Source organism: Prionailurus viverrinus, chromosome C1 (genome assembly GCF_022837055.1).
Source record: "Prionailurus viverrinus isolate Anna chromosome C1, UM_Priviv_1.0, whole genome shotgun sequence".
Taxonomy (NCBI): domain Eukaryota; kingdom Metazoa; phylum Chordata; class Mammalia; order Carnivora; family Felidae; genus Prionailurus; species Prionailurus viverrinus.
Genome location: NC_062568.1, coordinates 28,442,461 through 28,470,249, shown reverse-complemented (window position 1 = coordinate 28,470,249; position 27,789 = coordinate 28,442,461). Strand labels below are relative to the sequence as shown.

The following is a 27,789-nucleotide window of genomic DNA, read 5'->3' as shown; positions in this document are numbered from 1 at the left end:
TTTTTAAATGTTTATTTTTGACAGAGAGTGTGAGCAGGGGAGAGGCAAAGAGAGAGGGAGACAGAGAGACCCAAGCAGGCTCTGCACTGTCAGTGAAGGGCCCAATGTAGGGCTCAAACTCATGACCATGAGATCATGACCTGAGCTGAAATCAAGAGTCAGATGCTTAACCACCCAGGCACCCCAATAATACAATGAAACAATTTTTAAATGGACAAAAGATCTGACTAGACATTGCTCCTAATGAGATATGCAAATGGAGAAATGGACATGGAAAGATATTCAACATCATTAACCATCAGGGAAATGCATATTAAAACTGCAGTGAAGTACCATTTCATGCACACTAGAATGTCTATAATCAAAAAGACAAGGCAGATGATGATAAGTATTAACAAAGATATGGAGAAATTGGAACACATACACCACGTGGAAGTATAAAATGCTTTGGAAAATATTCTGGCAATTCCTCAAATTGTTAAAGTTATCATGACCCATCAATTCTATTAGATATATACCCAAGAGAATCGACATGTCCATACAAAAAAACAGTTACACAAATATTGACAGCAACATCATTCATAATAGCAAAAAAGTGGAAATATCCAAATGCCAACAGCTAACTAATGGGTAAACAAAAACGGTATACATTTAAAATGGAATACTACTAGGTCATGAAAATGAACTACTCATACAATGTGGAGAACCCTTGAAAACATGCTAAGTGAAGGGAAAGAGCCACAAAGAATGATTCTTTTTTTTTTTTACTTATTTTGACAGAGAGAGAGATAGAGAGTGAGCAGGGGACGGACAGAGAGAGAGGACAAAGAATGAACTTTTTGTTCTCTATTACATAAAAAATCCATTGCTCTATCTTACACTTTGTATAGATATTTTACTCATGCATAATTTTGTAACATCATGGATTGCTCATTTAAAAAACATTGATTCAATGAATCGTATAATTTCCTAAATGTTGACACATTTCATTATGAAACATTTTAAAATCATATTCATTATTGTCACAGATTCATCAAAAAACATCTTCAATAATACTATTTTTAGACTCATCAGAAAAAACTTGTATTCATCACTGTCAAATTCACAATGATGAATACTAGTTTTCTAAAATGCTAATTTTTTTAAGTTTGTTTGTTTGTTTGTTTGTTTGTTTGTTTTGAGAGAGAGAGCGCATGCATATGTGCTGCACAGAAGTTGGGGAGGGGCAGAAAGAAAGGGAGACAGAATCCCAAGCAGGCTCAGGGCTGATAGTGCGTAGTCTGATGCAGGGCTTGATCTCATGAACCATGCGACCATGACCTGAGCCAAAATCAAGAGCCAGACACTTAACCAACTGAGCCAGGTGTCCCTCAAAATGCTAATTTTTATGTAAAAGCTCAACTTCTGTCATTGACAACAAATATTGGCAGTAGTTTTCTTTGCTAGGCTCTTTTGTTCATTTTTTGAGAAAATAGCTGCTCTAAGTCTGAATAATGATTGTTGACCTGCCATATTCTGTCACTTAAAAACAGTGTTCCTCTTTTTAAAGTGGCTAAATCAGCTTATACCTCAATCTTTTGTGTGCTTTTCCTAGAGATAGCCATCTTATGGAGAAGAAATGGCTGTACTTCTTCATATAGAATATTTTAAAATGTTATTTGAGCATTGAAATTTAACAAAATTAATGTTTCTGTCTTACTGCTGCTAGGAGAAACTGCCACAAACGTCATGGCTTAAAACAACACAGTTTATTTTCTTACAGTTCTGAGAGTCAAAAGTCAAGGTGTTGCAGGGCATGTTCCTTCTGGAGCATCTAGGGAAGAATTCTTCTTCATCTAGAATTTCTAAATTCATCTAGAATTTCTTACCTATTTTAGCTTCTGGATGCCACCTTTGTTTTTTGGTTTGTGGTCCCTTTCTTCATCTCCATGCATGCTAGCCCCACTCCATGCAACTAGCCCCCCTTACTCACCCTCCCAACCCCTTCATCCTCACCTCTCCCTCTTCTTCTCCTCAGCTTCTGTCTGTGATCACACCTGCTTCTCTGACTCTGACCCTTCTGTCTCCCTCCTGTAAGAACTCTTGTCAGTCCATTGAACTATCTAGATAATCCAGGATAACCACCCCATCTCAAGATTCTTTTTTTTTTAACGTTTATTTTTGAGACAGAGAGAGACAGAGCATGAATGGGGGAGGGTCAGAGAGAGAGGGAGACACAGAATCTGAAACAGGCTCCAGGCTCTGAGTGGTCAGCACAGAGCCCGACGCGGGGCTCGAACTCATGGACCGTGAGATCATGACCTGAGCCAAAGTCAGATGCTCAACTGACTGAGCCACCCAGGCGCCCCTCATCTCAAGATTCTTAATCACACCTGCAAAATCCTTTTTGTCATGTAAGGTAACATATTCACAGATTTCAGGGATCAAGAAGTGAACATCTTTAGGGGGCCATTGTTCAGCCTACCACAATTAATTTTTTACTCTTTCAAGAACATTCTTAGGTGAAACTAGGTTTTTGTTTTCAAGTGCATCACAGTGAGGAATACGATGAATGCTAGTATAGTTGGCATCACTGTCTTGATTCATGCTAAAAGGCCAGCAGTTTTACAAACTACTGCTTTGCACTCTCAGTGCTAATGTCCACACAGTGAAAAAAGCAAATAATGTCTAAATATCATTACAAAAATAGTTTTGAACTTGAAGACCCCCTTAAAAGTCTCAGGTCCTCCAGTATTCCACAGACCATATTTTAAGCTAGAGGAAGTAAAATGAGATCTTTTTCCTGGCCGAGACAAATGGGAAGAGGGAAAGAGGCAAGCATAAGTTCTGTATGATAGGACTACGGTTTGGGAGGTAGGAGCTAGAAAGAAAACTCCAGAAAGGAAAGTAAGGGACCGTTCACTGAAAATCTAGTAAATCCTATTAGGAAATGTGGTCTTAATCCTGAAAGGCCTGAGGTTGGAAGTGGAGGGAGGAGGAGTAAGGGGGGCATAATGTGTTTTTAACCCAGGGAAGAAATTATACCAGATTCCAGTGGGGAAAAGCAAGACAACCAAGGGAAATAAGGTAGAAAGCTGCAGCAGTAATCCAAAAGAAAAAAAGAGAATTACAGGGAATTAGAACAATGGTGGTAGAAATGGAAATGAAGATGATACAATCATCAGGTTTGGATATTTATTAGATTCTAACTTGGGTAACCTGATATGGTGATATCATTTAAAGATTTGATAGAAAACCTTGGAGAAGAAGAGCAGATTTGCAAAGAAAAAAAAAAAGATAAGTTTTAGATGTAAGTGTGCAGTACCAGAGTTATTCAAGGCAAGATGTCCAAGAGGCAATTGATAAGATCTGGAGCACTGAGAGAAGTCTGGGCTGAACGTAAGAGCTTTGGAAATCAGGGGCATATAAATGTTGTTGATGATAATTATTAACACTTACTGAGTGGCAGATGCTCTTCCAAGTACTACACATTTATTAGTTCACTTAATCCTATAAAGTAATAAAACTATCCTCATTTTATAGATGAGAAAACAGAGACAAGAGAGATTGAATTCACCCAAGTGATGGAGTCAGTATTTGAGCACAGGAGATCTTGGATCCAGTTCCTTCAGTGATATATAACAAGTAAAGAGGGCAGGAGAAATGCTCCTTGCAGGATACCCATCAAAATCACCTGTGAGGGTTTTCAAATTTAAGTAAACCTCTGAAATTTAGATGAATGTCCTCAAGAGTTTATTCCTTTTTTTTTTCCCCCTCACTCCTCACCTCCAGAATCACAGCCACAGTGAACCACAGTTATTGCCAGAAGTGTCTTACATTCCTTAGGTGTGTTATGTCAATAAGAGAGTGGTCTGAATTTAGGATCTCAGAAGTGAAGAAAGTCTTGGTGACAACAAGGACTAGGGTGTGGACTTGGAAGTACATGGCTCAAGTGCCCTAAGAAATGAAGAGACAGAGGAATAGAAGACTAGGGTGTTGGTGGGTTATCACATAGAAATTCAATTCACTCGAAAGAAAGAAAGAAAGAAAGAAAGAAAGAAAGAAAGAAAGAAAGAAAAGAAAGAGAAAGAAAGAAAACAAAAGAAAAGAAAGGGAAAAGAAAGAAAGAAAGAAAGAAAGAAAGAAAGAAAGAAAGGAAAGAAAGAAAGAAAGAAAGAAAGAAAGAAAGAAAGAAAGAAAGAAAGAAAGAAATTGAAATCACTCTCAGCGACTACAGGGCCTGGAGTGTAAGGAAGCCAATGACCAAGTGAATAAGTTTGGTGATAGTAGTAAAGAGGAAGAACAATTGTTTGTTTGTTTGTTTTAAATGTTTATTTATTTATTTTTGAGAGACAGAGCTCTTGAGCTGGGGAGGGACAGAGAGAGAGTGAGACAGAAAACCCCAAGCAGCCTTGTGCTGTCAGCACAAAACCTGCCTGATGCAGGGCTTGAACCCATCAACTGTGAGATCATGACCTGAGCCAACTGAGCTACACAGGCACCCCAGAAGGACAAATTTTTAAACCAAATGGAAGAATGGTGTTCTCAAAGTAATATTGGAGGGACTAAGAAACACCAAGAACTTGGACCAATTTTCTATCATTTCTCAAACAAGATTCTTGGAGAAATTAAAATTAAACATTACCTGCACATCTGCTATGTACCTATGCCTTGGTATTAACAGCTCTTTATCTCTCCTCTCCTTCCCTTCCCCCACAAAGATTCAAAACAGGTTTTTCCTGCACTAACATGGCACTATGGGTAAAGCAAATTCCACAGTTGTATTAATTGATGAACAAACTAGCCAAGAATAAATTCCTGAGTTCAGGGATAAACAACCTCTTTGCTGTCTGAAGGAGTATTTATTTATTTATTTATTTATTGAATGGCCTCAGATGCCATTCAAAAGCAAAGTAACAAAAAGTGCAAACATTTCCCATCCCTCGGCAGATCATCTAACAAACTTAAAAAAAACTTCAACTACCACAATTTTAAAAATAATTTCCCTCTTATAATATCAGTTCTCAAGAAGAGGCCTTTTAAATTAAACTTACAGGTGCAATTAACATATTGTCTTCTGGGGCACCTGGGTGGCACTCAGTCGGTTAGGTGCCTGGCTCTTGATTTCAGCTCAGGTTATGATCTCATGGTTCTTGGGATCAAGCCCCCAGTGGAACTCTCACGGATCCTTCTTGAGATTCTCACTCTCCCTCTCTCTCTCTGCCCCTCCCCCACTAGCATTCTCCCTCTCTCTCTCTCTCTCTCTCTCTCTGTTTCTCAAAAATAAATAAAGTTAAAAAAATATATTGTCTTCTATGAACAGAACTGCCCATATAATTAGAAATTAGTGTAGCTTGCAACTCTGCATTCATATTTTCTCACAGGGGAAAGAAATCAGAAGATACAGAAGTTTAGAAGAAGGAGGAGGGGGGAGAGGGAAGGGAATGAGAAGGAAAGGGGAAGGGAAAGAAGAAGAAGAAGAAGAAGGAAGAGGAGGAGGACAAAGTGAAGAAGAAGAAGAAGAAGAAGAAGAAGAAGAAGAAGAAGAAGAGGAGGAGGAGGAGGAGGAGGGGTGCTTAGGTGGCTTAAGTTAAGTGACTGACTCTTGATTTCAGCTCAGGTCATGATCTCAAGGTTGGTGAGATGGAGCCCAGCATCAAGCTCCATGCTGTCAGCACACTGTCAGCACAGAGCCAGATTGGGATTCTCTTTCTCCCTCTCTCTCTGCCCCTTCCCTGCTCTCACTCACACATGCTCTCTCTCGAAATAAATAATAAACTTTAAAAAAGAAAAAGAAGAAGGGCACCTGGGTGGCTCAGTCGGTTAAGTATCTGACTTCGGCTCAGATCATGATTTTAGGGTCCATGAGTTCGAGCCCCGCTCCCAGCTCTGACAGCTCAGAGCCTGGAGCCTGCTTGGGATTCTGTGTCTCCCTCTCTCTCTGCCCCTCCCCTGCTCTCTCTTTCTCTCAAAGTAAATAAACTTTTAAAAAGTAAATTTTAAATAATTTTATTAATAATAATATATTCTGAAGCTATTATGTATCAAGTATAGAATAAAGCATATAAATATTGTAAGCCTCTAGAATCTAGGATTCCCCCCTTTTTGTTCCTGATATTGCTTGTTTGTACCTTCTCTATTTTTTCCCAGTCTCATCAGGGGTGCATTAGTTTTATTAGTCATTTCCAAAAACAAAAACCAGAAACAGAACAACTTTCACTTTCATGATTCTCTATATTGTAAATTTATTGCTTTTTAAATTCTGCTTTTATGCCACTTTCTTCGCTTTTTTTTTTTTTTGCATTTAATTTGGTCTTTTTCTAGCATTATCAGATTAATAGTGAGATCACTGATTTTTAAACTTTCTTTTTTTCTAATAAGTGTATGTATTTTTGAAGGTAAATATTTCAGGGAAATAGTCAGGGAATTTAAACTTTCTTTTTTTCTAATAAGTATATGTATTTTTAAAGGTAAATATTTCAGGGAAATATTCAGGGAATTTAAACTTTCTTTTTTTCTAATAAGTGTATGTATTTTTAAAGGTAAATATTTCAGGGAATATTCAGCAAAAAATAAAGGTAAATATTTCACTCTAAACACAGCCTCAGCCTCATCCCATAAAATTTGACATATTGTATTAATATTTTCATTATTATTTAATTTAAAAATTCTACTGTTCACTGTAATTGCTCCTTTAACTCATGGATTATTTTAAAAGTTTATTCCTTTGGGAATCTTGGGTGGCTCAGTCTGTTGAACAACCAACTCTTGATGTCAGCTTGAATCATGATCCCAGGGTCATGGGACTGAGCCCCTCGTTGGGCTCTGTGCTCTTCTCAATTGGAAGTAGTTACCTTGAAGGAACTGAAAACTAGAAAGTACAGCAGGGAACTTGTTGATTTTCATAGCAAGCCTTGTAGAAACTATTTGACTCTAAAGTCTGCGGGGTGCCTGGGTGGCTCAGTGGTTGAGCATCTGGCTTTGGCTCAGGTCATGATCTTGTGGTCTATGAGTTCAAGCCCTGCATTGGGCTGTTTGCTGACAGCTCAGAGCCTGGAACCTGCTTTGGATTCTGTGTCTCCCTCTTTCTCTGCACCTCCCCTATTTATTCTCTGTCTCTCTCTCTCTTAAAAATAAATAGGCATCTAAAAAATTTTTAAAAATAAAATCTGTGCATGTACAACTGGAAAATATTTAACATTAAAAATATATAATTGGAAATAAAAAAAGATTCTCTCTCTCCCTCTGCCCTCTCCCCCACTCACATGCATTCTGTCTCTAAAACTAAAAATAAAAAATAAAAGTTTATTACTTAATTTCAAAATTTATGATAATTTTCAACATCTTTTTATTATAAATGTCTCACTTAATTTCACACTTGATCTTAGCCAAAAGGCCGAGAAGCGATTGTCTCACTTAATTTCACAGTGGTCAGAGAACATACTTTATATGATTTCAGTCCTTAATGATTTGTTGAGAATAGCATATGGTCAATTCGGTAAGTGATGCACATGTACTTGGGGTGGGGGGGAATGTATATTCTTCAGTTGAACTCCATGTTTTATCTGTCTAGTCCAAAGCTCTGTTCAGCTTCTCCATCTCTCAGCCGCTGCTTTCTGCTCAGTTTCTTATCCTCTTAGCCATCACCTTTGGGTCAGCAAATTCCACAATGTGAAAAATGGCACCAAAGTAGGGCTTGCATCTCTGGACTTGTCTCTGCCACCTTTTCCCTAAAAATCCTCATTGCTTTGGTAAGTCTCAGATGCTTTCAAATAAATGTGTTATTTTTCGTTTTCTCCATCTTTTCTAGTAGGTCTCAACAGGTAAGTTAGTTCAAAGCAAGCTAGTCTCCCTCTGCCAGAAGTAGAAGTTCCTAAAAGACTTGGGTTCTTGAAAGAGGTACACTGCTTCAAAGAAACCATAATTCTAGATTGAAAAAGTCAGCAAATCTTGGGGCCCCAGCACTTTGTAAGCAGAAAGTAGGCTAGCAAAGCTGAGCAAAACATCCCTAAAAAAGTATGCTTTACAATGTCCACTATTCACATATGACCAAGGAGAGTAACAAAAAGAACCTCCCAGAAGGGCAGCAGCAAGAGACCTGGAGAACAATGGACAAAGGAGTCCCTCCCAAAGACCAGGATTAAGGCCTAAACAAGACCACATTCCTCACCACAAGGATAAAACATCCTCGGACAAGTGACTACTCTGTCTTCCCCTCTCTAAAGACTTCCATTCTTCCCCTCTCTAAATGGGGACTTTATTATAGTTGGCATGTCAGTTGGCATACTGAGTATGTGGATGCAGATAATTTGCCTCTTTAGTTCACAGGTCTCTAGATCACAAGAGACCCACACCTGGACTAATGGGATGTTCTCACTGCTTCCCTGACTGCAGACTACTGCTTGATGCTGTGACTAGATGACACTGTTGGTTTGTCTCTCTAGGAGTATGCCGAGTGTATTTTACCTGAAAGAAGGAGAGTGAGCCAAGTATTTTATGACCAGAAGGGCAGACTCTGGTATATATGAGTGCTGCTTACCAAAGATATTCGACCCTCAACCTTCCAAGCACACAATAGGATTACCAGCTTCCCTGTGGTTGAATGAGGTCCTATGACTAGTATTGGCCACTGAGTCGTGAATGGAAGTGACAAATATCATTTACAGGAGAACATGTAATAGAATATGTAATTTGGCAGTGTGAAACAGCCCCAAAATCTGTTTTCCTCTAGTACACAGTTTAGCACCTTTAGAGATAGTGACTGCTCCATTAGCCTAAGAGCCTGAGTGACCATGATGAATACAGCCCCTTCCTTTGCCAACACACAGTACACATGTAGTGTGAGAAAGAAATAAACCATTATTATTTTAATTCATTGACTTTTGGAACTTTTAACGCTTATTTATTTTTGAGACACAGAGACAGAGCACCAGCGAGGAAGGGGCAGAGAGAGAAGGAGACACAGACTCCGAAGCAGGTTCTGGGCTCTGAGCTGTCAGTGCAGAGCCTGACTTGGGGTTCAAACTCACAGACTGTGAGATCATGACCTGAACTGAAGTTAGATGCTTAACTGACTGAGTCACCCAGGCACCCCATGGAACTTCTGGTTACCACAGCATAATCTGTCCTATCCTGACTAAAACACAGTTTTAAAAGTTCCTACTACATTTTGATTATAGACAATGATTGCGCCCTCACCCTACATACAAAAAGTGCCACTCATATGATTCTTTGCAAGAAAAAAACAACTGTTTTAATAAATTAAAAGAGGAAATCAAAACCATAATGAAATACTACCTCATACCCTATAGACAGTTTTGTGGGTTTTTTTAATGGAAAATAGCAAGTGTTGTCAAGGATGCAGAGAAATTGAAACTCTCAAAATGTAGCTGCTGGGGATGTAAATGGTGCAGATGCTATGAAAACAGGTTGACAGTTTCTCACAAAGTTAAACATAGAATTATTTTTTCTTATTTTTTAAATTAAAAAACTTATTTATTTTTGAGGGGGGGGGCATGAGTGGGTGGGGGCAGAGAGAGAGGGAGACACAGAATATGAAGCAGGCTCCAGGGTCTGAGCTGTCAGCATACAGCCCAACTCGGGGCTTGAAACCATGAGCCATGAGATCATAACCTGACCTGAAGTTGGACGCTCAACTGACTGAGCCACCCAGGCAGCCCAGTATAATCTTATTTTTCTGTAAAGAAACATATAAATGTGCACACATAAGAAAAACTCTGACAGTGTATTCACTGAAGAATTACAAGTGACTGTTTCTTAACAGCAAAATCATTTACGTATTACTTCATCCAGTAAATGTTTATAGAACACCTATTATATATAGCAGGCACTGTGCAGATAAACATAGAATTAAAAATGACTCAGGAATGTCATGTATATACTAGGTATGTATCCAAAAGAAGTGAAAACATATGTCTACACAGAAACTTGTACATAAATGTTTGTAGCAGCATTATTCATAATAGCCAAAAAGTAGAAACAATTCAAATGCTCCTTAGCCAATGAAAGTAGCATGATTGCTGAATCAGGAATTTGAAATTTCCCAAGCCCCCTTTATTATATTTATGGTAGTGACTTGACCATCATTGATTTGATAAGGTATTCTTGTTTGTTTTGTTTTGCTTTGTTTTGTTTTAATTTTTAATTTTTTTAATTTATTTTTTAATTTACATCCACGTTAGTTAGCATATAGTGCAACAATGATTTCAGGAGTAGATTCCTTAGTGCCTCTTACCCATTTAACCTATCCCCTCTCCCACAACCTTTCCAGCAACCCTCTGTTCTCCATATTTAAGACTCTCTTATGTTTTGTCCCCCTCCCTGTTTTTATATTATTTTTGTTTCCCTTCCCTTATGTTCATCTGTTTGGTCCCTTAAAGTCCTCATATGAGTGAAGTCATATGATATTTGTCTTTCTATGACCTATTTCACTTAGCATAATACCCTCCAGTTCCATCCAGGGAGTTGCAAATGGCAAGATTTCATTCTTTTTGATTGTTGAGTAATACTCCATTGTATATATACCACATCTTCTTTATCCATTCATCCATCGATGGACATTTGGGCTCTTTCCATACTTTGGCTATTGTTGATAGTGCTGCTATAAACATGGGGGTGCATGTGCCCCTTCGAAACATCACACCTGTATCTCTTAGATAAATACCTAGTTGTGCAATTGCTGGATCGTAGGGTAGTTCTATTTTTAATTTTTTGAGGAACCTCCATACTGTTTTCCAGAATGGTTGTACCAGTTTGCATTCCCACCAGTTGATAAGGTATTTATTATTATTATTTTACTGTTTATTTTGAGACAGAGAGAGGCAGAGTGCAAGTGGGGGAAGGCCAGAGAGAGGGAGACACAGGATCTGAAGCAGGATCCAGGCTCTGAGCTGTCAGCATAGAGCCTGATGTGGGGCTGGAACTGAAGAATCACGAGATCATGACCTGAGCTGAAGTTGAACACGTAACTGACTGAGCCAGCCAGGCGCCCCGATAAGGTATTTTTAAAGGAGACATTTTGGGATAAAACAAAACTATCATTTAAAAAACACAGTAGTAGAGGAATGAATGTTAGCCTTTGCAATGGTACAAGGGTTGATAATGTTTCCTAAGTATCAGTTTAGTCTTCATTGGTTCCCTTGCTCAAACACTGAAGGAGTTGTGAGCTTTCTTTGTTCTCAAATAAGTCTAACCAAGTGTGATGTTTTCAGAGCTGATTGTTTTTATCCTAATCCCTTTCCTATGAAAAGAAGGATAGCATCTCTAATAATAATAAAAGAAATACACATTAAAATAAGATACAGGGGTGACTGGATGGCTCAGTTAGTGGAGCATGCAACTCTTGATCTTGGGGTTGTGATTTTGAGCCCCACGATGGGTGTAAAGATTACTTAAAAATCTTTTTAAAAATGAGATACAAGTGCCTGGGTGGCTCAGCCAATGATCAGGTCATGATCTCATAGTTCATGGGTTCAAGCCCTGCATCGGGCTCTCTGCTGTCAGTGCAGAGCCCATTTCAGATCCTCTGTCTCTGTCTCTGTATCTCTCTCTCTCTGTCCCTCCCCCACTCATCCTCTCTCTCTCTCTCTCTCTCTCTCTCTCTCTCTCTCCCTCTCTGTCTCTCACTTTCTCTCTCTCTCTCTCTCTCTCTCTCTCTCTCTCAGAAATAAATAAACATTAAAAAATGAGATAGAATATTTTACCTACCTGTTTTGCAAAGATAGATAATGCCTATTATTGTCATGGGTTGTTAAGATGAATACTCTGAATCATGAATAGAAAGAGTGTAAATGATACAGTTTTATTGGAGGACAAATTGAGAATATCAAAATTTTATATATACAGAAATTTGACATGACATTCCTGTTCTAGGAATGTGTCCTTTAGTAGTGCTGACACAATTGTTCATAGCACATATATTCAAGAATGTTCTCTACAGCATTGTTGGTAAGAGCTGAAAAACTGTATACAATTTCCTATCAGTGGGGAATTAGATACATAAATTATACTACATACGTGGAATAGAATCCTATGCAATCACTTGTTAAAATGAGACGAATCTACCAACAGCATTTTTCACAGAAGTGGAACAAACAATCCCAAAATTTGTATGGAATTACAAAAGACCCTGAATAGCCAAAGCAATCTTGAAAAACAAAACTGGAGGTATCCCAATTCCAGACTTCAGGTTATATTACAAAGCTGTAGTAATCAAAACAGTATGGTACTGGCACATAAATAGAGACATAGAGCAATGGAACAGAATAAAAAAAACAGAAATAAACCCACAATTACATGGTATTCATCAAAGGAGGAAAAAACATACAAAGGGAAAAAGTCTCTTCAACAAATGGTGTTGGGAAAAAGAATGAAGTTGAACCACTTTCTGACACCATAACACAAAAATAAACTCAAAATGGATTAAAGACCTAAATGTGAGAACTGAAACCATAAAAATCCTAGAAAAGAGCACAGGCAGTAATTTCTCTGACATTGGCCGTAGCAACATTTTTCTAGATATGTCTCCTGGGACAATGGAAATAAAAGCAAAAATAAACTTGGGACTACATCAAAATAAAAAGCTTCTTGGAGCACCAGTCTGGCTTAGTTGGTAGAGCATGTGACTCTTGATCTTAGGGTTGTGAGTTTGAGCCCTGCATTGGGTGTAGAGATTACTTAGAAAGAAAAAAGCTTCTGCACAGCAAAGGACACAATCAATGAAACTAAAAGGCAGCCTACTGAATGGGAGAAGATATTTGCAAATGACATATCCAGTAAAGGGGTAGTACCCAAAATATATAAAGACCTTATACAACTTAACACCCAAAAAACAAATAATCCAGTTTAAAAATGGGCAGAAGACATGAACAAACATTTCTCCAAAGAAGACATACAGATGGCCAACAGATACATGAAAAGATGCTCAACAACACTTATCATCAGGAAAATGCAAATCAAAACTACAATGAGATATCGCCCCACACTGTTCAGAATGGCTAAAATCAACAGCACAAGAAACAAGTGTTGGCGAGAATGTGGAGAAAAAGGAACTCTCATGCATTGTTAGTGGGAATGCAAAGTGGTGCAGATACTGTGGAAAATAGTATGAAAATTTCTCACAAAATTAAAAATAGAACTACCTTATGATCCAGTAATCACACTACTGGGTGTTTACCCCTCAAAATAAACAAATAAATAAAACCACTAACTCAAAGGGATAATGCACCCCTATGTTTATTGCAGCATTATTTACAGTAGCCAAATTATGGAAGCACCCCAAGTCTCTATCCATAGATAAATGGATAAGAAGATGTGGTATATATACACAATGAAATATTATTCAGCCATAAGAAGGGATGAAATCTTACCATTTGCAACAACATGGATGGAGCTAGAGAGTATAATGCTAAGAGAAATAAGTCAGTCAGAGAAAGACAAATACCACATGATTTCACTCATATGTGGAATTTAAGAAACAAAACAAATGAGCAAAGGAAAAGAGAGAGAGAGAGTCTTAACTATAGAGAACAAACTGATGAGGTGAGGGGATTGGTGAAATAGGTGATGGGAATTAAAGAGTACACTTATCAGGATGAGCACTGGGTAATGTAGAGAATTGTTGAATCACTATATTGCACACCTGAAACTAATATAACACTGTATATTCACTATATTGGAATTAAAATTTTAAACTTAATAATTAATTAGTTAATTAAAGAAGATTAATCTGTAGATACTGACTTGGAAGAATGCCTGAGCTATATTTGGTGGGGGAAATTCTATGATTCATATTTCTGTGGGGGAAGAAAACTGCTACTAAAGTAGTTCTATTACTATTACTATTACTATTACTATTACTATTACTATTACTATTACTAATAATAGCAAACACCATTTGTAAGATACTTCCTTAAGCATAGTACATTATTTTATTTAATCTTCACAAGGACCCTGTGTGATAAGTGTATAATAACACCATTTGTAAGTGAGCAAAATGGGGAATAGTTTAAGTAAGTAACTTGTGCAAGAGCTCATAGACTAAAAGCTAGAATTTGAACCCAGGCAGTCTGGCTCTAGAGTCCATTATCTTAATCCACTAGGTCAAGTTATCTGATATATATACAGATGTGTGTGCGTGTGTGTGTGTGTGTGTGTGTGTGTGTGTGTGTATATGTATATATACATATATATACAAAACTTACAATCATATACATCAAACTCTTAACAATGGTTATTTCTTGATGAATGATTACAGGGACTTCCAAATTCTAAGTTAATTTTTTGAGGTAATATTTAGATTGTTTGTTATACTGTGAATATACTACTTTTGTAGACAAATAATTATTTAGTTCCTGCCATGAGCCAGGCACTAATCTAGGTACTGGGGAAAGCAATATTTTAGTAATAAGGTAACTAGCTGCTAACAAATAACTCAGTTATTTCAATATTTTAACAAAATTAAACTATTTTTCATTCATATCACAGCCTGAATTGAGTGTTCAGTAGGCAGCTTTTCATATTTTGATTCAAGGATTCTGTCTCCTATCAACTTATGGTGGCACCATCTTCTGAGGCAGGTATATGCAAACATTTTCTTTTTTTTTTTTTTAATCTTCATTTATTTTTGAGAGAGAGACAGAGTGTGAGCAGGGGAGGAGCAGAGAGAGAGGGAGACACAGAATCTGAAGCAGGCTCCAGGCCCTGAGCTGTCAGCACAGAGCCTGAAGCGGGGCTCGAACTCACGAACCATGAGATCATGCCCTGAGCCGAGGTCAGATGCTCAACCGACTGAACCACTCAGGCACCCCGCAAACATTTTCTACAAAAGATAGTAATATTTTAGGTTTTTTGGAACATACTGTCACCGTTCTGCAATTGTGGCATGAAAGCAGCATAAAAAATAAACAAATAAATGGACATGGCTATGTTCCAATAAACCTTTATTTACAAACACTGTGGTGGGCTGGATTTCACCCATGGGTGATCATTTACCAGTCCCTGTTCCAAGGTCTTCTCAGAGATGTGGACTGGATCCTCTCTGCATTCAAAAGGTCAAAAGAAATAATAAGGCAGGCAAGAAATGGGACATGACTTCTACCCATATCTTCTTGGCCAGAATCAAGACTCATGGCCCCAACCAAGTAAGCCTGGAATATGTCATTTTCTTGTGACTTAATGAAAGGAAAAGAGATTTGTGACCATCTAGGCAGCCTGTGGCAGAGTCAGCTCTTTTTGTCACCAAATATTTTTCCTTTGTATAGATAATACTCTCCCCATCCCCAAAGAGGACAGCCCAAAGTTCCACCCAGTAAATATATTCAGCTCAAAGTCCAAGCTCTCCAGGTAATGTCCAGTTTTCTCTATCAGGTTCAGATATGGCTCTTTATGGTCTGGTGACCTATGAACTAAAAAGACAAATAATCTGCCCAGACACATCCATGCCCATTGGTAATGCAACAAAGACAGGAAAATTAAAACACTCTCATTCAGAACAAGGAAAAATTGAACACACAGTTCTCACTGGATCACATCGTTTTGATACTACACTTGATCTTAGCCAAAAGGCCAAGAAGCGATAGGATCACATCATTTTGAAATCCCACTGGGTAAATATTGTAAATTCTCTTTCTGTAGGGGTGAGTCAACACCTCTGATGGTTCTGATACCTCATAACAGTCTGTTACTCCATAAGGATGCCCTTACTCCACTCAACCTCCAATATCCTGTACTGGGCAACCATCTGAATGAATGTCTCCCTCCCCCTATCCAAGTTCTAACATCCATTGGTAGGTCTCCCCACCAAAGGACACCCTTCTTACCCCAGTCAGCCTCTGACCCCTCTGTCCAGGTGACACCATGTTGTCACTTAGCTTCTCAGCTCCACCTAATGACTTTGGGATGGAATAGTTCAGGAAGGGAAAAAGAAAGAAAGAAGGAAAGAAAGAAAGAAAGAAAGAAGGAAAGAAAGAAAGAAAAAGAAATGAAGGGGAAAGAAAAAGAGGCAAAGGAAAAGCTCATAGCCTTCCTTAACTAATTTCTTCTTATTTTTTTTAAAGATTTATTTACTTTTGAGAGAATGAACACAAGCGGGGAAGGGGCAGAGGTGGCAGCGGGTAGGGAAGAAGATCCAAAGCAGGCTCTGAGCTGACTGACAGCAGCAAGCCCATTACAGGGCTGGAACTCATGAACTATGAGATCACGACCTGAGCCAAAGTCAGACGTTCAACCGACTGAGCCACCCTGCTGCCCCTAATTTCTTATAATTGAGGTATAGAAGCAGAAGTTTTACCTGCGAGTTTCCAAATTTTAGATTCTATTCCCTTCTATTTCTTCTTACAAACCCATGAGGGAATTCTTTCCTGATCTCATCCCTTTCTTATAATATCTTGCCACACACTGTTAAAAATAACCTCTATTAAGTTTCTATTTTCTATTCCCTCAGGAGTCAGTAGACACATAGTCTGCTGCTCAAGTCATCTCAGGCAATAATTCTGCCAAATGTTTTGCCATTGCATCTCATGACTAACCATCTTTTCATCGACAGATACTGGGTTCATTGTAGCCCACCATCCACTTGCCATGTAAATGCCACATAGGTTTGTTTGTTTGTTTGTTTGTTTGTTTGTTTGTTTTTTACAGTTGCATTCCACTTTCAGCAGTGAACAAAACACATAAAGTCTCTACTTTTGCTGAGCTTACATCTGTAGTATTCTTCTAACTCCTCATATGGTTTTGTTTTAGGAAGGGCATGATTACTTTAAAATGTACTCGAGATTTGTTTTAGTCAAGTATCGTAAGACATGGAGACACAGAAACTGGCATAAAGGAAGAAGTTTTTATACTCATGGATCCCTAGAAGCAGGAGGCATGGCACACCACACAAGACCACACGGCAAACACCATGAGGCAGACAGAGTGAGGGGAAAGTGTAGGCTAAAGCTTTTCTTTGGGTTTTCATGGGAAGGAAGGGGTGAGGCAGGATAAGCAAACTAAGCAGGTTTAGGATTGGATAGTTTTATTTCCCTGGGCTCCCAGCTATAAGAATGGTTCCCTGGTGCCCAGTACCTGGCCCTAGAGTGATTTACGGTGGGAGGTTAGTGTCCTCAATTGCAGGAACCTGGTAAAAGGAGGGTTGGTTGGTTTGGACCAGGATTGGTTGGTTTGCTTATCAAAGGCTTATTCTCAGGCAAGTTCTTTACTACCTCTGGGAGGGGCAGTTCCTCTCTGGGTCCCTAAGGTCCTAAGATGTCAAAGCATCATAAAATACAAAACATTTTAAAAGGTGAGGGAAAGTTCTCTTCACTTGGATCACTCTCTATAGGCTTCTCATCTATTTAGCAGGACTCAAATTGTATCTTCTTTAGCCACCTTTTCACATCCCCAAATATACATCACCCAGATACAAAAAACATCAAGATTTGGCAAACTTCCTTCCTCTCTGTCATCTTCTTTCTCTCCTGAATTCTCTTAGGGCAAACTCCAGACATGTCATTTCATCTCTACATACTTTAGAATGCTTTCCTTGACAGTTGATTGTCTGACTCTTCATTTTGGCGCAGGTCATGATCTCACAGTCATGAGATGAAGCCCCCTGTGGGGCTCAGTGCAGAATATGGAGCCTGCTTGAGATTCTCTTCTGTCTTCTTCTCCCTCTGTCCCTCTGCCACTCATTCTTTCTCTCTCTCTTTTAAAATAAAATAAACTTTAAAAAAATGGGGGGGTCTGGGTGGCTCAGAATGCATTCCTTAAAAAATGGCTGTTTTTCTTAAATTACCATATTATTTCCAGGTACCTAGCAATAAAATCACTCATCTTTTTAAAAAGAGTAACTGATTCAAAAAAAATTTTTTTAATGTTTATTTATTTATTTTTGAGGGGGAGAGGGAATGAGAGAGAGGGGAGAAAGATTCCCAAGCAGACTCCACACTGCCAGCGCAGAACCTTACACAGGTCTTGAACTCACGAACCGTGAGATTGTGACCTGAGCCAAAAGCAAGAGTCAGACACTTAACTGACTGAGCCACCCAGGCCCCCAAGAATAACTGATTTTTTTTAAGAGTAACTGATTTTTTGAGAGTTATGGTGCCTCTCTGTGATAGGCAGAATAATGCCCCCACCAAAAAATGCCCATTTCTAGCCCTAGAACCTGTGAATGTTACCATACAAAGCAAAAGGAATTTGCAAATGCAATTAAGTTAAGAATCTTGAGATGGGAGGGGCGCCTGGGTGGCTCAGTGGGTTGGGCGTCTGACTTTGGCTCAGGTCATGATCTCGTGGTCCGTGGGTTCAAGCCCCGCGTCGGGCCCTGTGCTGACAGCTCAGAGCCTGGAGCCTGTTTCAGATTCTGTGTCTCCCTCTCTCTCTGCCCCTCTCCCAGTCGCACTGTCTCCCTCTGTCTCAAAAATAAATAAGTGTTTTAAAAAATTAAAAAAAAATCTTGAGATGGGAATTGAGGTCTATCCCAACGGGGCTTTTTCTGTAGACCTACATTGTTGGAAACACCTCATAGAGTACATATGTGGTTTCCTTTATTCACATTTCTTATATGTTAGATCTGTGGGAAAGAACTATAAGACATCTACCTGCTAAAACTTGTGAGAGACCTAATAGTATTTTTTTTTTTTAAATTTTAGGTATTGGCATATCTCAACAATCTGTACAGTTCTAGGGTGTGGTAGCTTAGGAGTGAATATGATTTGAACTCATTCACATTCAGAGGGTATTTGAAATTGAGAACCAGGCAGATCCATCGACTGTGACCCTGAACGTGGCCCGAAAGAAATTGGATCCCAAAGATTACAGGTGGAGAATTTTAAAAGTCTGTCCATATTCAAGTGGAGATCAAAAAAGTCCAACTGAAAGAACTCTGGACTGACAGTGACAACTGTGGATTGAACAACAGTTCTTTTTTTTATTTTAACTTTATTTATTTTAGAGAGAGAGAGTGGGGAGGGGGCAGAGGATCTGAAGCAGGCCCCTGCACTGACAGCAAAGTGCCTGATGCAGGGCTCAAACTCACAAACCATGAGATCATGACCGCAGCCAAAGTTGGACACACAACCAACTGAGCCACCCAGGCACCCCCAAAAAGTTCTTTTTAAAAGGAATTTTTTGAAGATTATGATTCTGACTTTGGAGGAACTATGGTGATTGGCAGTGGCAGCAATAACATGTAAAATTCCTTAAATAAAAAGTTATTGGCTTAAATAAAAAAGAATCTTGAGATAGGGAGGTTATTCTTAATTATTCAGATGCACCCAATATTATCATAAGAGTCCTTATAATTAAAAGAAGGAGGCAAGATAGAGTCTGAGGAGGAGATGTAACAACTGAAGCCGAGCCATGAATGTGGGAAACCTTCAGAAGTTGGAAAAGGCAAAAAAAGATTCCCTCCTGGAGCCTACAAGCTCTAGATGTCTTGCTGACACACTGATTTTAGCCCTATGAAGCCCATTTTTTACCTACCACTATCAGACAACAAATTTGTGTTGTTTTAAGCCACTAAATTTGTGGTAATTTGTTACAACAATAGGAAACTAATGCACTGTCTTTGTATGTGAACATGAGCATGTTTTAAAATGGGGTCATTTATAGTCACTCCAATACCCGTCATACTGTTCTGAGAACATACCAGGCACACTCCTGCTTGGTTTCTTTGAATAAACTGTTCTCTTTGCCTGAAACACTTTTCCTCTAGATATCACGATGGTTGGCTCCCTAAAGTCATTTTTTTTAATTGTTAATGTTTTGCCATATTTGCTTTCTTTTTTAAGTTTATTTATTTGTTTTGAGAGAGAGAGAGTGCGTGCATGTGCACAGGAGGGGCACTATCATCACAGAGCCTGATGAGGGGCTTGAACTCACAAATCGTGAGATCATGACCCAAGCCAAAACTACGAGTTGGACACTTAACTGACTGAGCCCCTAAAGTCATTTATTCAAATGTCACTTAAATGAGGCCTTTCCTTACCATCCTAGAATATCTTATTCCCCTGTCCTGCTTTATTTTTCTCTGTAGTATCTAGTACTCTCTAATATACTAGATATTTATTTATTTAGTTTCCCCTTACTAGAATATAAGTTTCATGAAGTGTGGAGGTTTTTCCATGTTTTATTCATTGGTATGTCCTTAGTGCTTATAATAAAGCCTGACAGAGAGTAAACATTCATAGTTGTTGACTATATAAAAGATGTTTACTACTTGAACTACATGAAAGATCCAAAACATCTCCTTCTATTTATTACAAGGCACATCAAAGGTCTCGAAACAGAAGGATCTCTTTTGCTATTATCAGTCCATCCCCAAAAGTACATGAAGCCTCTACTGGCACCTAGAAATAATTTAATCCCATTATTCATTCCAGTTGTTCATGTACCCATCACTATTTGTACTTATGGAGTCCCTACCATGTGCCAGATACTCACTTGGTACTGGGCATCCAGCAGGACAGCGATAGGGCTGGAGGGTGGGGAGTGAACAAAAGAACCATGTTTCTTACCTTTGTCCTTTTACCATGTTAAACCACTAATAAAGTAATAAATCCCTCTTCTGGGTTATCTATACTCTCCCATATTCTCCTCCTTATACTTCTTTGTGCTATCTCCCCTTGATCTAGTACTTTGTTTAATTTAATAAAGTATTGAATCTCTTACTTTTCTCTTGCAACAGGGAATTTTTTGGAGAATTACTTTATTTGGCCAAGATCCAAATCCAAATCCAGAGTCAGCTCAGAACCCCTGACTAATGCATCACTGGGCTGATTATATAAATGGCAATGTGCAAAGACAACTTTTTGGAGAAGCACAGTAAAAAGGTTTCTTATTGAATAAGTGGTTTCATTTCTCTTTGAGCAAAAGATGCAAACTTTAGATGCAAGAAAAAGAATTTTACTTCCTGCAAACGTTCATTCATTAAATGGTTAAGAATTATTTAATGAGAGCCTACTTGGTGACTAGTACAATATGATGCCCTATACAGATATAATTAAGTGTAAGATACAGAATGCTCCTTCTACCAGATAACTCTTCAGTTAAAACTAGACAGGGGCACCTGGCTGGCTCTGTCCGTAGAGCATGACACTTTTAACCCTGGGGGTTGTAAGTTTGAGCCTCAAGTTGGATGTAGCGATTACTTAAAAAAAAAAAAAAAAAAAAATCTTCACACACAAAAAAAACCTAGATAAAAAAAGATGATATATATTGTGAAATTATATAACACCACAAACAGACACGGTGCTTCCACTTCATCCAGCCACCCCATTCACCCTTCCTTTCCTAATCAAGCCATATTAGTATCTCTTTCCTCCCTGATCACACCGAATCCTATGGCTATAATCAACCATGCTCTTGTCTGTACTCCCTCCCCCCATCACTTGATTCCCCCCAGCCCCCATTCCCACCCCCACGCCACCCTCGACCCCCGCCACCTTCATCTTTCCTGTTATTCAGTCCAGGATTTGATCCCAGGTTGCAGAGCTGCTTGAAAAAAAAAATCAAGTTACTTGGTGTTCCAAAACTTTCATCAGGTTGCAACTTAATGCTTTCACGCAATCCGCGTATAAAGCCTGGGAAGTGAGGAAGGAAATTTCACTCCTATTGAAAGCCAGACTTGTGGAATAATTGAGGTATTGAAATCAGTCACTCAAACTGAAAAGTCCCAGAAAAGCAAATTACACTAAGACAAGGACATAAAGTCTAAATGCATACCCTAGAATCATTGCAGCAAAAATGGGAGAGGCGTACGTATGTATGAAAGACATTTATGCTAAAAATCAATTTGCCAGAGAGAAGAGAACGGCCAGGAATGCTCGCAAATACAGCGACTGTCATGGATGGTGTCACCCTGAGAAGTTCACTTCAAGGCAGGGCTATCCAGGGAGCAAAGTTAAAGGGCTAGCATTTCCCAGATTCCAGAGGCCTGGGGTAAACAGACGAGACAGCTGCGCATTTCTCTTAAAGTAAAATATATCCTATGTGGGCCTTTCAAAAATAATAAAAAGGGAAGTTTTTCCCCTTTTGGATTTCCCTGCAGTCCAGCCACTTAAAAGCTCGCTTTAGTCCCTAAGAAATCTCGCAACAACACGGTCTTTTTTTTTTTTTTTTTCTCTCCTCCCCCTCCCCTCCCAACTCCGATGGCGGGAACGTATCGGAAGCAACGGCACGCTCTCCGTCGGAAGTGACGCAATATCCCAGAATCCTTGGAGAAGGAGGGGCGCTTTCAGGCGTTCTTTGCGCAGTGTGGTGTGGAATCTTTAGGCAACGTGGTGTGGTCCTTTGCAAGAAGGCGTGCTGCTTTGTGCTTGGCCCGCTGCGGCCTTGCGGACCTTTCGGGCCGAAAGTTTGATTTCTTTTCACTGATAACAGAGCTCGCGGCGGGCCGCTCAGGGCCCTAATCCGGCCTCACCATGTTGGTGCTATTTGAAACGTCTGTCGGCTACGCCATCTTTAAGGTAGGTTGGAGATTGAGCCATTGGAGGGGGGAGGCTGGTGTTGGGCCGGCGAGGACAGGGAAAGACGTAAGAAGAAGACAGCACTGCTCAGGATCGCGTGGGAGCCGTTTGTGTCCTCCTGCCTTGAAAGGTGGGGGAAGGCTTTGGGCCTGGGAGGCATGTTTCGGTGAACACGTGGCTCCGCCGTTTGGGGCGCAGGGTTCTGTGTTAGAGCATTTAGCTTGGTGAGAGAGGTGAGCGGGAGCTGTATTAGAATTTCACAGGTAAAGGTGAGGAGTGTGGGGTTTATTCTTAGTGGTTTTGAGCAATGATTGAAAGGTTTTAAGCAGAGGAATGACTTGATCTAAACTTGTCTTAATGAAGTTGCTTTGCTGTGTGAAGAATAGATTATAGGAGGCAAGAAAGAAAGGAAGAATATTTTTGCATCAGTGTAGACAAGATGAAATTGCTTGGATTAAGGTTGCTACGGAGGGAAATAAATACCAGGAGAAATTTTGAAGGTAGAACTGGTGGGTTTGGCTAATGAATGAAGTGAGTGGGGTATGATGGTAGCGAAGAGAAGAAAAAAACAAGATGGTTGGGTTTTTTTGGAGACGGGAGGATACTAAAAAGGTCCAGTTTGGGCTGTGAAACTTGCGGTGTCTGTTAAATCGTCATTTTTTAAGTTTAATACCTAAGGGAGATATCTGGGCCGATGGTAATCAATTTGAGATTTGGTTGTCTTAATAAAGTTTGAAATTTGAAGTTTATCAGCACGGAGCTGATTGAGCAATGGGACATTCGTGTAGTAGGATGCTATAGAGTTGTTAGAAAGAATGAGAAACTGAGTGCTATCCATGTGCTAGCCAGTCTTCTGAGTTCTACAAATGTAGCATCGAAAAACAAAATTTTCGGGGCGCCTGGGTGGCGCAGTCGGTTAAGCGTCCGACTTCAGCCAGGTCACGATCTCGCGGTCCGTGAGTTCGAGCCCCGCGTCGGGCTCTGGGCTGATGGCTCAGAGCCTGGAGCCTGTTTCTGATTCTGTGTCTCCCTCTCTCTCTGCCCCTCCCCCGTTCATGCTGTCTCTCTCTGTCCCAAAAATAAAATAAAAATAAATAAACATTTAAAAAAATTTAAAAAAAACCCCAAAATTTTCATATATGTGCTGTTAAGGCAAAAATGGATAAAATATGTATAGTAAGATTCTAGCTATGAATCAAAAAACTGTGGTATGAGTGCGGAAAATCTGCAATCAGTTTTCCAAAATGTTGGTTTAGAGAAAACTTTAAGGTTTTCTTCAGACTTTTGAAAATACAGTTCCATTTGCACTTGGTACATTACTTATTATTTTTTAAGAGATAAAATGGTAAAAGCCAAAAGCTAGCTTTGCTTATTTTTTCTCATTGGGGTTGTCTGTAATTGCAATATTAGAAATTTTAAGGGACTTTGGAAAGCTTTGGAATGTGGAGTATGCCTATTTTACGTTTTCCCAGCTTCTTGGCAATCTTTTCTAAATTCTTATAATAGAATTCTGCACATGTGCCCAAATTTTCTTAGCCAGCATGGTCTGTCATATTTTGAATTTGTGTATATGGATGAATTTCATCTAAATTGAAGTCATTGTGTACTGTCCACTGGATGCTGATAGAGAGCGGGGCAACTCTGCAGTCCACTGTGTGCCTCTGATTGTTAGGAAGGAATTGACTTACAATTGTAGTGACCTGGGTCATAAAACACTTAACCATGTTTCTTAATAAATTACTGGTTTCTATTAATGAAGAGTGTTCTCCACAAAAATAAGTCTTGAGTATTCTGTCAGTTTCTAATGCTATCTATCTGCAAGTCACTGTTCAAATTGTGGTTTATGGTTCCATGTAATGGATAAATAACTAAAGGCTTGAGTATATTGAAATAATGATTTCACTTCCAAATATTTGTGATTAATAGCAGTTACTGATTGTTAATAAAAGTCATACAAAATGTTCTGGAATTAATAGTGGTTGCACAGTTTTGTGAAAATATGCTAAAAAGTAAGTCATACACTTGAGAAGGGTGAATATTACAGTATATAAATTATAAAGTGCATATGTAGTACAAAATTATTAGCTCCCTTTTCATGATCTTTCAGAACACTGGGGTATAAAATTATATTGGTTTGCATGAAATTCATGCTTTAATACGAATGCTTTTGTTGTTGTTGTTGTTTTGGTGTTTTGAGTTTGAGAGAGAAAGAGAAGGCACACACAAGGGTGGAGGTGAAAATCTAAAGCAGGCTCCATGCTCAGCAGCAGAGTCCGATGCTGGGCTGGATGTCACCACTCTGGGATGGTGACCTGAGCCAAAATCAAGTGGACATTCAACCGACTGAGCCACCCAGAAGCCCCAAGAAATTTTTAAAACTTTTTAAACCTCAGGTCATAGTATGGAATACATTTATTCTGTTATCATGTTCCAGTGTGTATATAGCGTATATACGCTGTGTATGTAGCCACATATACAGAGTGATTCACAAAGAATTAAATACTTTCTAAAAAAATTACTGTGTTAACATGGTTATATGTGAATATATATGGTTTTCCAGCTGCATTTGAATATAGCTTACATACTGTATAACTCACTTATTGTAAATGGTGCAGTTTGATACATTTTAGTAGAATTTATACACCTGTGCAAGTTACAATCCAGTTTAGAGTACTTCCTCTTAAAAAGTAAAGTTCTGGCCATTTGCAAGTCAAAGTCAGACCGAGCTCTAGGCAACCACTGTCTGTATAATTTTGTCATTTCTAGATATTTCATGTAAGTGAAGTAATAGTTTTTTTGTCTGGCTTTTTTCACTTACGCTTTTGAAGCTAATCCATGTTGCATGTATCAATTTGTTCCTTTTTGAATAATTCACACTTGAAATTATTCCAAGTCATCCTGTGTAACAACTCATACAAGTTTCATAGAACAATGGTTAACCATTTTGTTTGTAAAATAAAACTTTAAAAGTTAGCATTGAGGGGAGCCTGGGTGGCTCAGTCAGTTAAGCATCCCAGCTTGGCTCAGGTCATGATTTCGTGGTTTGTGAGTTCAAGCCCTGCCTTGGGCTCTGTGCTGACTGCTCAGTCTGGAGCCTGCTTCAGATTGTGTGTCCCCTCCCCCCCCCCCCCCCATTCCTCCCCTGCTCCCTCGCTCACGTGCTCTCTTTCTCAAAAGTAAATAAAGATTAAAAAATTTTTTTTAGGTTATCATTGAATGTTTATTTTTTTTTAATTTATTTATGTTGTGAGAGCATACGTGGACACACCCATGAGAGTGGGGGAAGGGCAGAGAGAGAATCCCAAGCAGGTTCTGCACCAGTGCAGGGCTCAAACTCATTGAGATCATGACCTGAGCCCAAGTGGGGCCACCCAGGCACCCCAGCATTGAATATTTAAATAAAACATAGGAAGTCTCAAAATAACCAATTAAGAAGTGAAAATTAGGGACAGTCACTTTTGATAATAATGTGCCCTTTCCTGCTTATAAATTTCATGCCTGTGTGGAATAGAGGAGGATACCCTAGGACTATCTGGCATGCTGTGGGATGCGTTTGTTTTTGCTTTTTATTGTGAAAGTTTTCAAGGAGACAAGTAGAAGATTATATAAAGACTCTCCATGTACCCCATTACTCAGCTTCAGCAGGCCCATTTTGTGTCCTCTCTCATTCCCCTCCCCACATTGTTTTGAAGCAAATCCTGGATATTTAGGGTTTTTTTTTTAAGTTTATTTTATTTTATTTTGAGAGACAGAGCACAAGCAGGGGAGGGGCAGAGAGAGGGAGAGACAGAATCCCAAGCAGGCTCTAGGCTCCAAACTGTCAGCACAGAGCCTGACGAGGGGCTCGAACTCATGGACCGTGAGATCATGACCTCAGTCGAGATCAAGAGTCAGATGCTTAATTGACTGCGCCACCCAGGAGCCCCATGGATATTTAGTTTGATCTGTAAGTAAGTATGTCTCATGCTGTGAAGGCAGGCACACAAATGAATTGTGTCTTTCCACAGTATCAGCTTTTTTCAGTGTTAGAGCAAGGTTAATATAATTATAACTCAGGTTCAGGATTCCAGACTCAACATTTCACTACCTGTTTAACTTATTACACATTACAGAAAGCAAAGCACAAGACAGGTTACACAACAAATAAGATAGAACGGGGGAAAGGAAGTCTTTGATTGCACAGTTGAGATGTGGCCTTGGTCTGGTCCAGGTCAGCTCACAGAACTTACTGCTTATTATATTCAAGCAGTGGAAGATCTCTGTTTTGTTCAGAGATCAGTCAGGCAGGGTCTTGAACAGCAGCTACCTTTTTGATGTGGTCAGATGTGAAAGGGTCAGTGTTAAGAAAGTTTTGACAGTTTACTGCAGAAATCTTCCATTTTAAAAAGGACTTAGTAAGTCCTGATTGACAAACCTCTTATGTTTCTATTGGTTATCTTTTCTGAGTATGTCTCAGCTGGTGCTGCTTTCGGCAGTATGGGGTCTCAAGTGGAATGCCCTTGGTTGCTTGTGACATAAGTTACTGCTTGACCTGAGTGAGAGACAATCTTGCTCTCTACAGTATGTATAAGATATAAAGACCAGTTTTAAAACTAAGAACAATAATAGCCTGCTAAATTTTTTTTAATGTTTATTTATTTTTGAGAGAGAGACTGAGCACAAGTGGGGGAGGGGGAGAAAGAGAGGAAGACACAGAATTTGAAGCAGGCTCCAGGCTCTGAGCTGTCAGCACAGAGCCTTCACGCAGGGCTCGAACTCACAAACTACAAGATCATGACCCAAGCTGAAGTCGATTAAGCCACCCAGGCTCCGCAGCCTGCTAAATGTTTTAATGGTAATAACTACACACTGTTTCTACTTGGAAATGGAAATTATTGTATCTTCATCCAAAATGATAAAACTTGAAATGGACTTTGTATACAAATGTTTTCAGATTTCTCTGTCTGAAAATGACTAAAATTTGAGGCACATTTTAGAGAAAATGTAGCAGTTACCTCTTACTTTGTTCATACTGTCTTTATTAGTAATGTTCTCCTCAGTATGTTGTAGCACAATTGGAAACATTTAGTAACAAGGTTTTGTTTGTAACAGTCTTTGGAGACCTTTGAGTAGTCATGAATGTTTTCATTACATTTCCCTTGTTGCTTTTAGAATGCTGATAATATCTCTTAACTATGCCAGTTGTTACCCAAATGTTATCTTGCTTTTCAACTAGGAAAAAATGTAAATTTTACTCATGAGTCATGTCCCCTGTTTGATACATACGCTCTCAGCAGTTCATGAACTTTTTGGGTATGGTTTAGCTGCATTCTCTAAACAAACTATTTCCAAAAGTTAGGAC

The 27,789-nt window shown here is 39.1% G+C and overlaps 2 protein-coding genes, 1 non-coding gene and 1 pseudogene across 3 annotated transcripts in view; 2 read left to right on the top strand and 2 right to left on the bottom strand.

Moving 5' to 3' along the window:
- SUMO1 (small ubiquitin like modifier 1) overlaps window positions 1–1,730 on the bottom strand; it is a 33,853-nt gene extending 32,123 nt beyond the window's left edge. Inside the window, exon 1 of the mRNA XM_047868784.1 lies at window positions 1,700–1,730. Coding sequence (XP_047724740.1) covers window positions 1,700–1,730 — 31 coding nt within the window. The remainder of the gene's footprint in view (window positions 1–1,699) is intronic.
- Window positions 1,731–15,427: 13,697 nt separating this feature from the next.
- LOC125174333 (uncharacterized) lies at window positions 15,428–15,576 on the bottom strand (annotated as a pseudogene).
- A 2,871-nt stretch (window positions 15,577–18,447) lies between these two features.
- LOC125174284 (small nucleolar RNA SNORA18) lies at window positions 18,448–18,579 on the top strand. Its single transcript, XR_007155396.1, has one exon. It is a non-coding gene; the product is annotated as a small nucleolar RNA SNORA18 (small nucleolar RNA).
- Window positions 18,580–22,202: 3,623 nt separating this feature from the next.
- The window catches only part of NOP58 (NOP58 ribonucleoprotein), a 35,429-nt gene continuing 29,842 nt past the window's right edge, over window positions 22,203–27,789 (top strand). Inside the window, exon 1 of the mRNA XM_047871823.1 lies at window positions 22,203–22,448. Coding sequence (XP_047727779.1) covers window positions 22,404–22,448 — 45 coding nt within the window. The 5' untranslated portion in view covers window positions 22,203–22,403. The remainder of the gene's footprint in view (window positions 22,449–27,789) is intronic.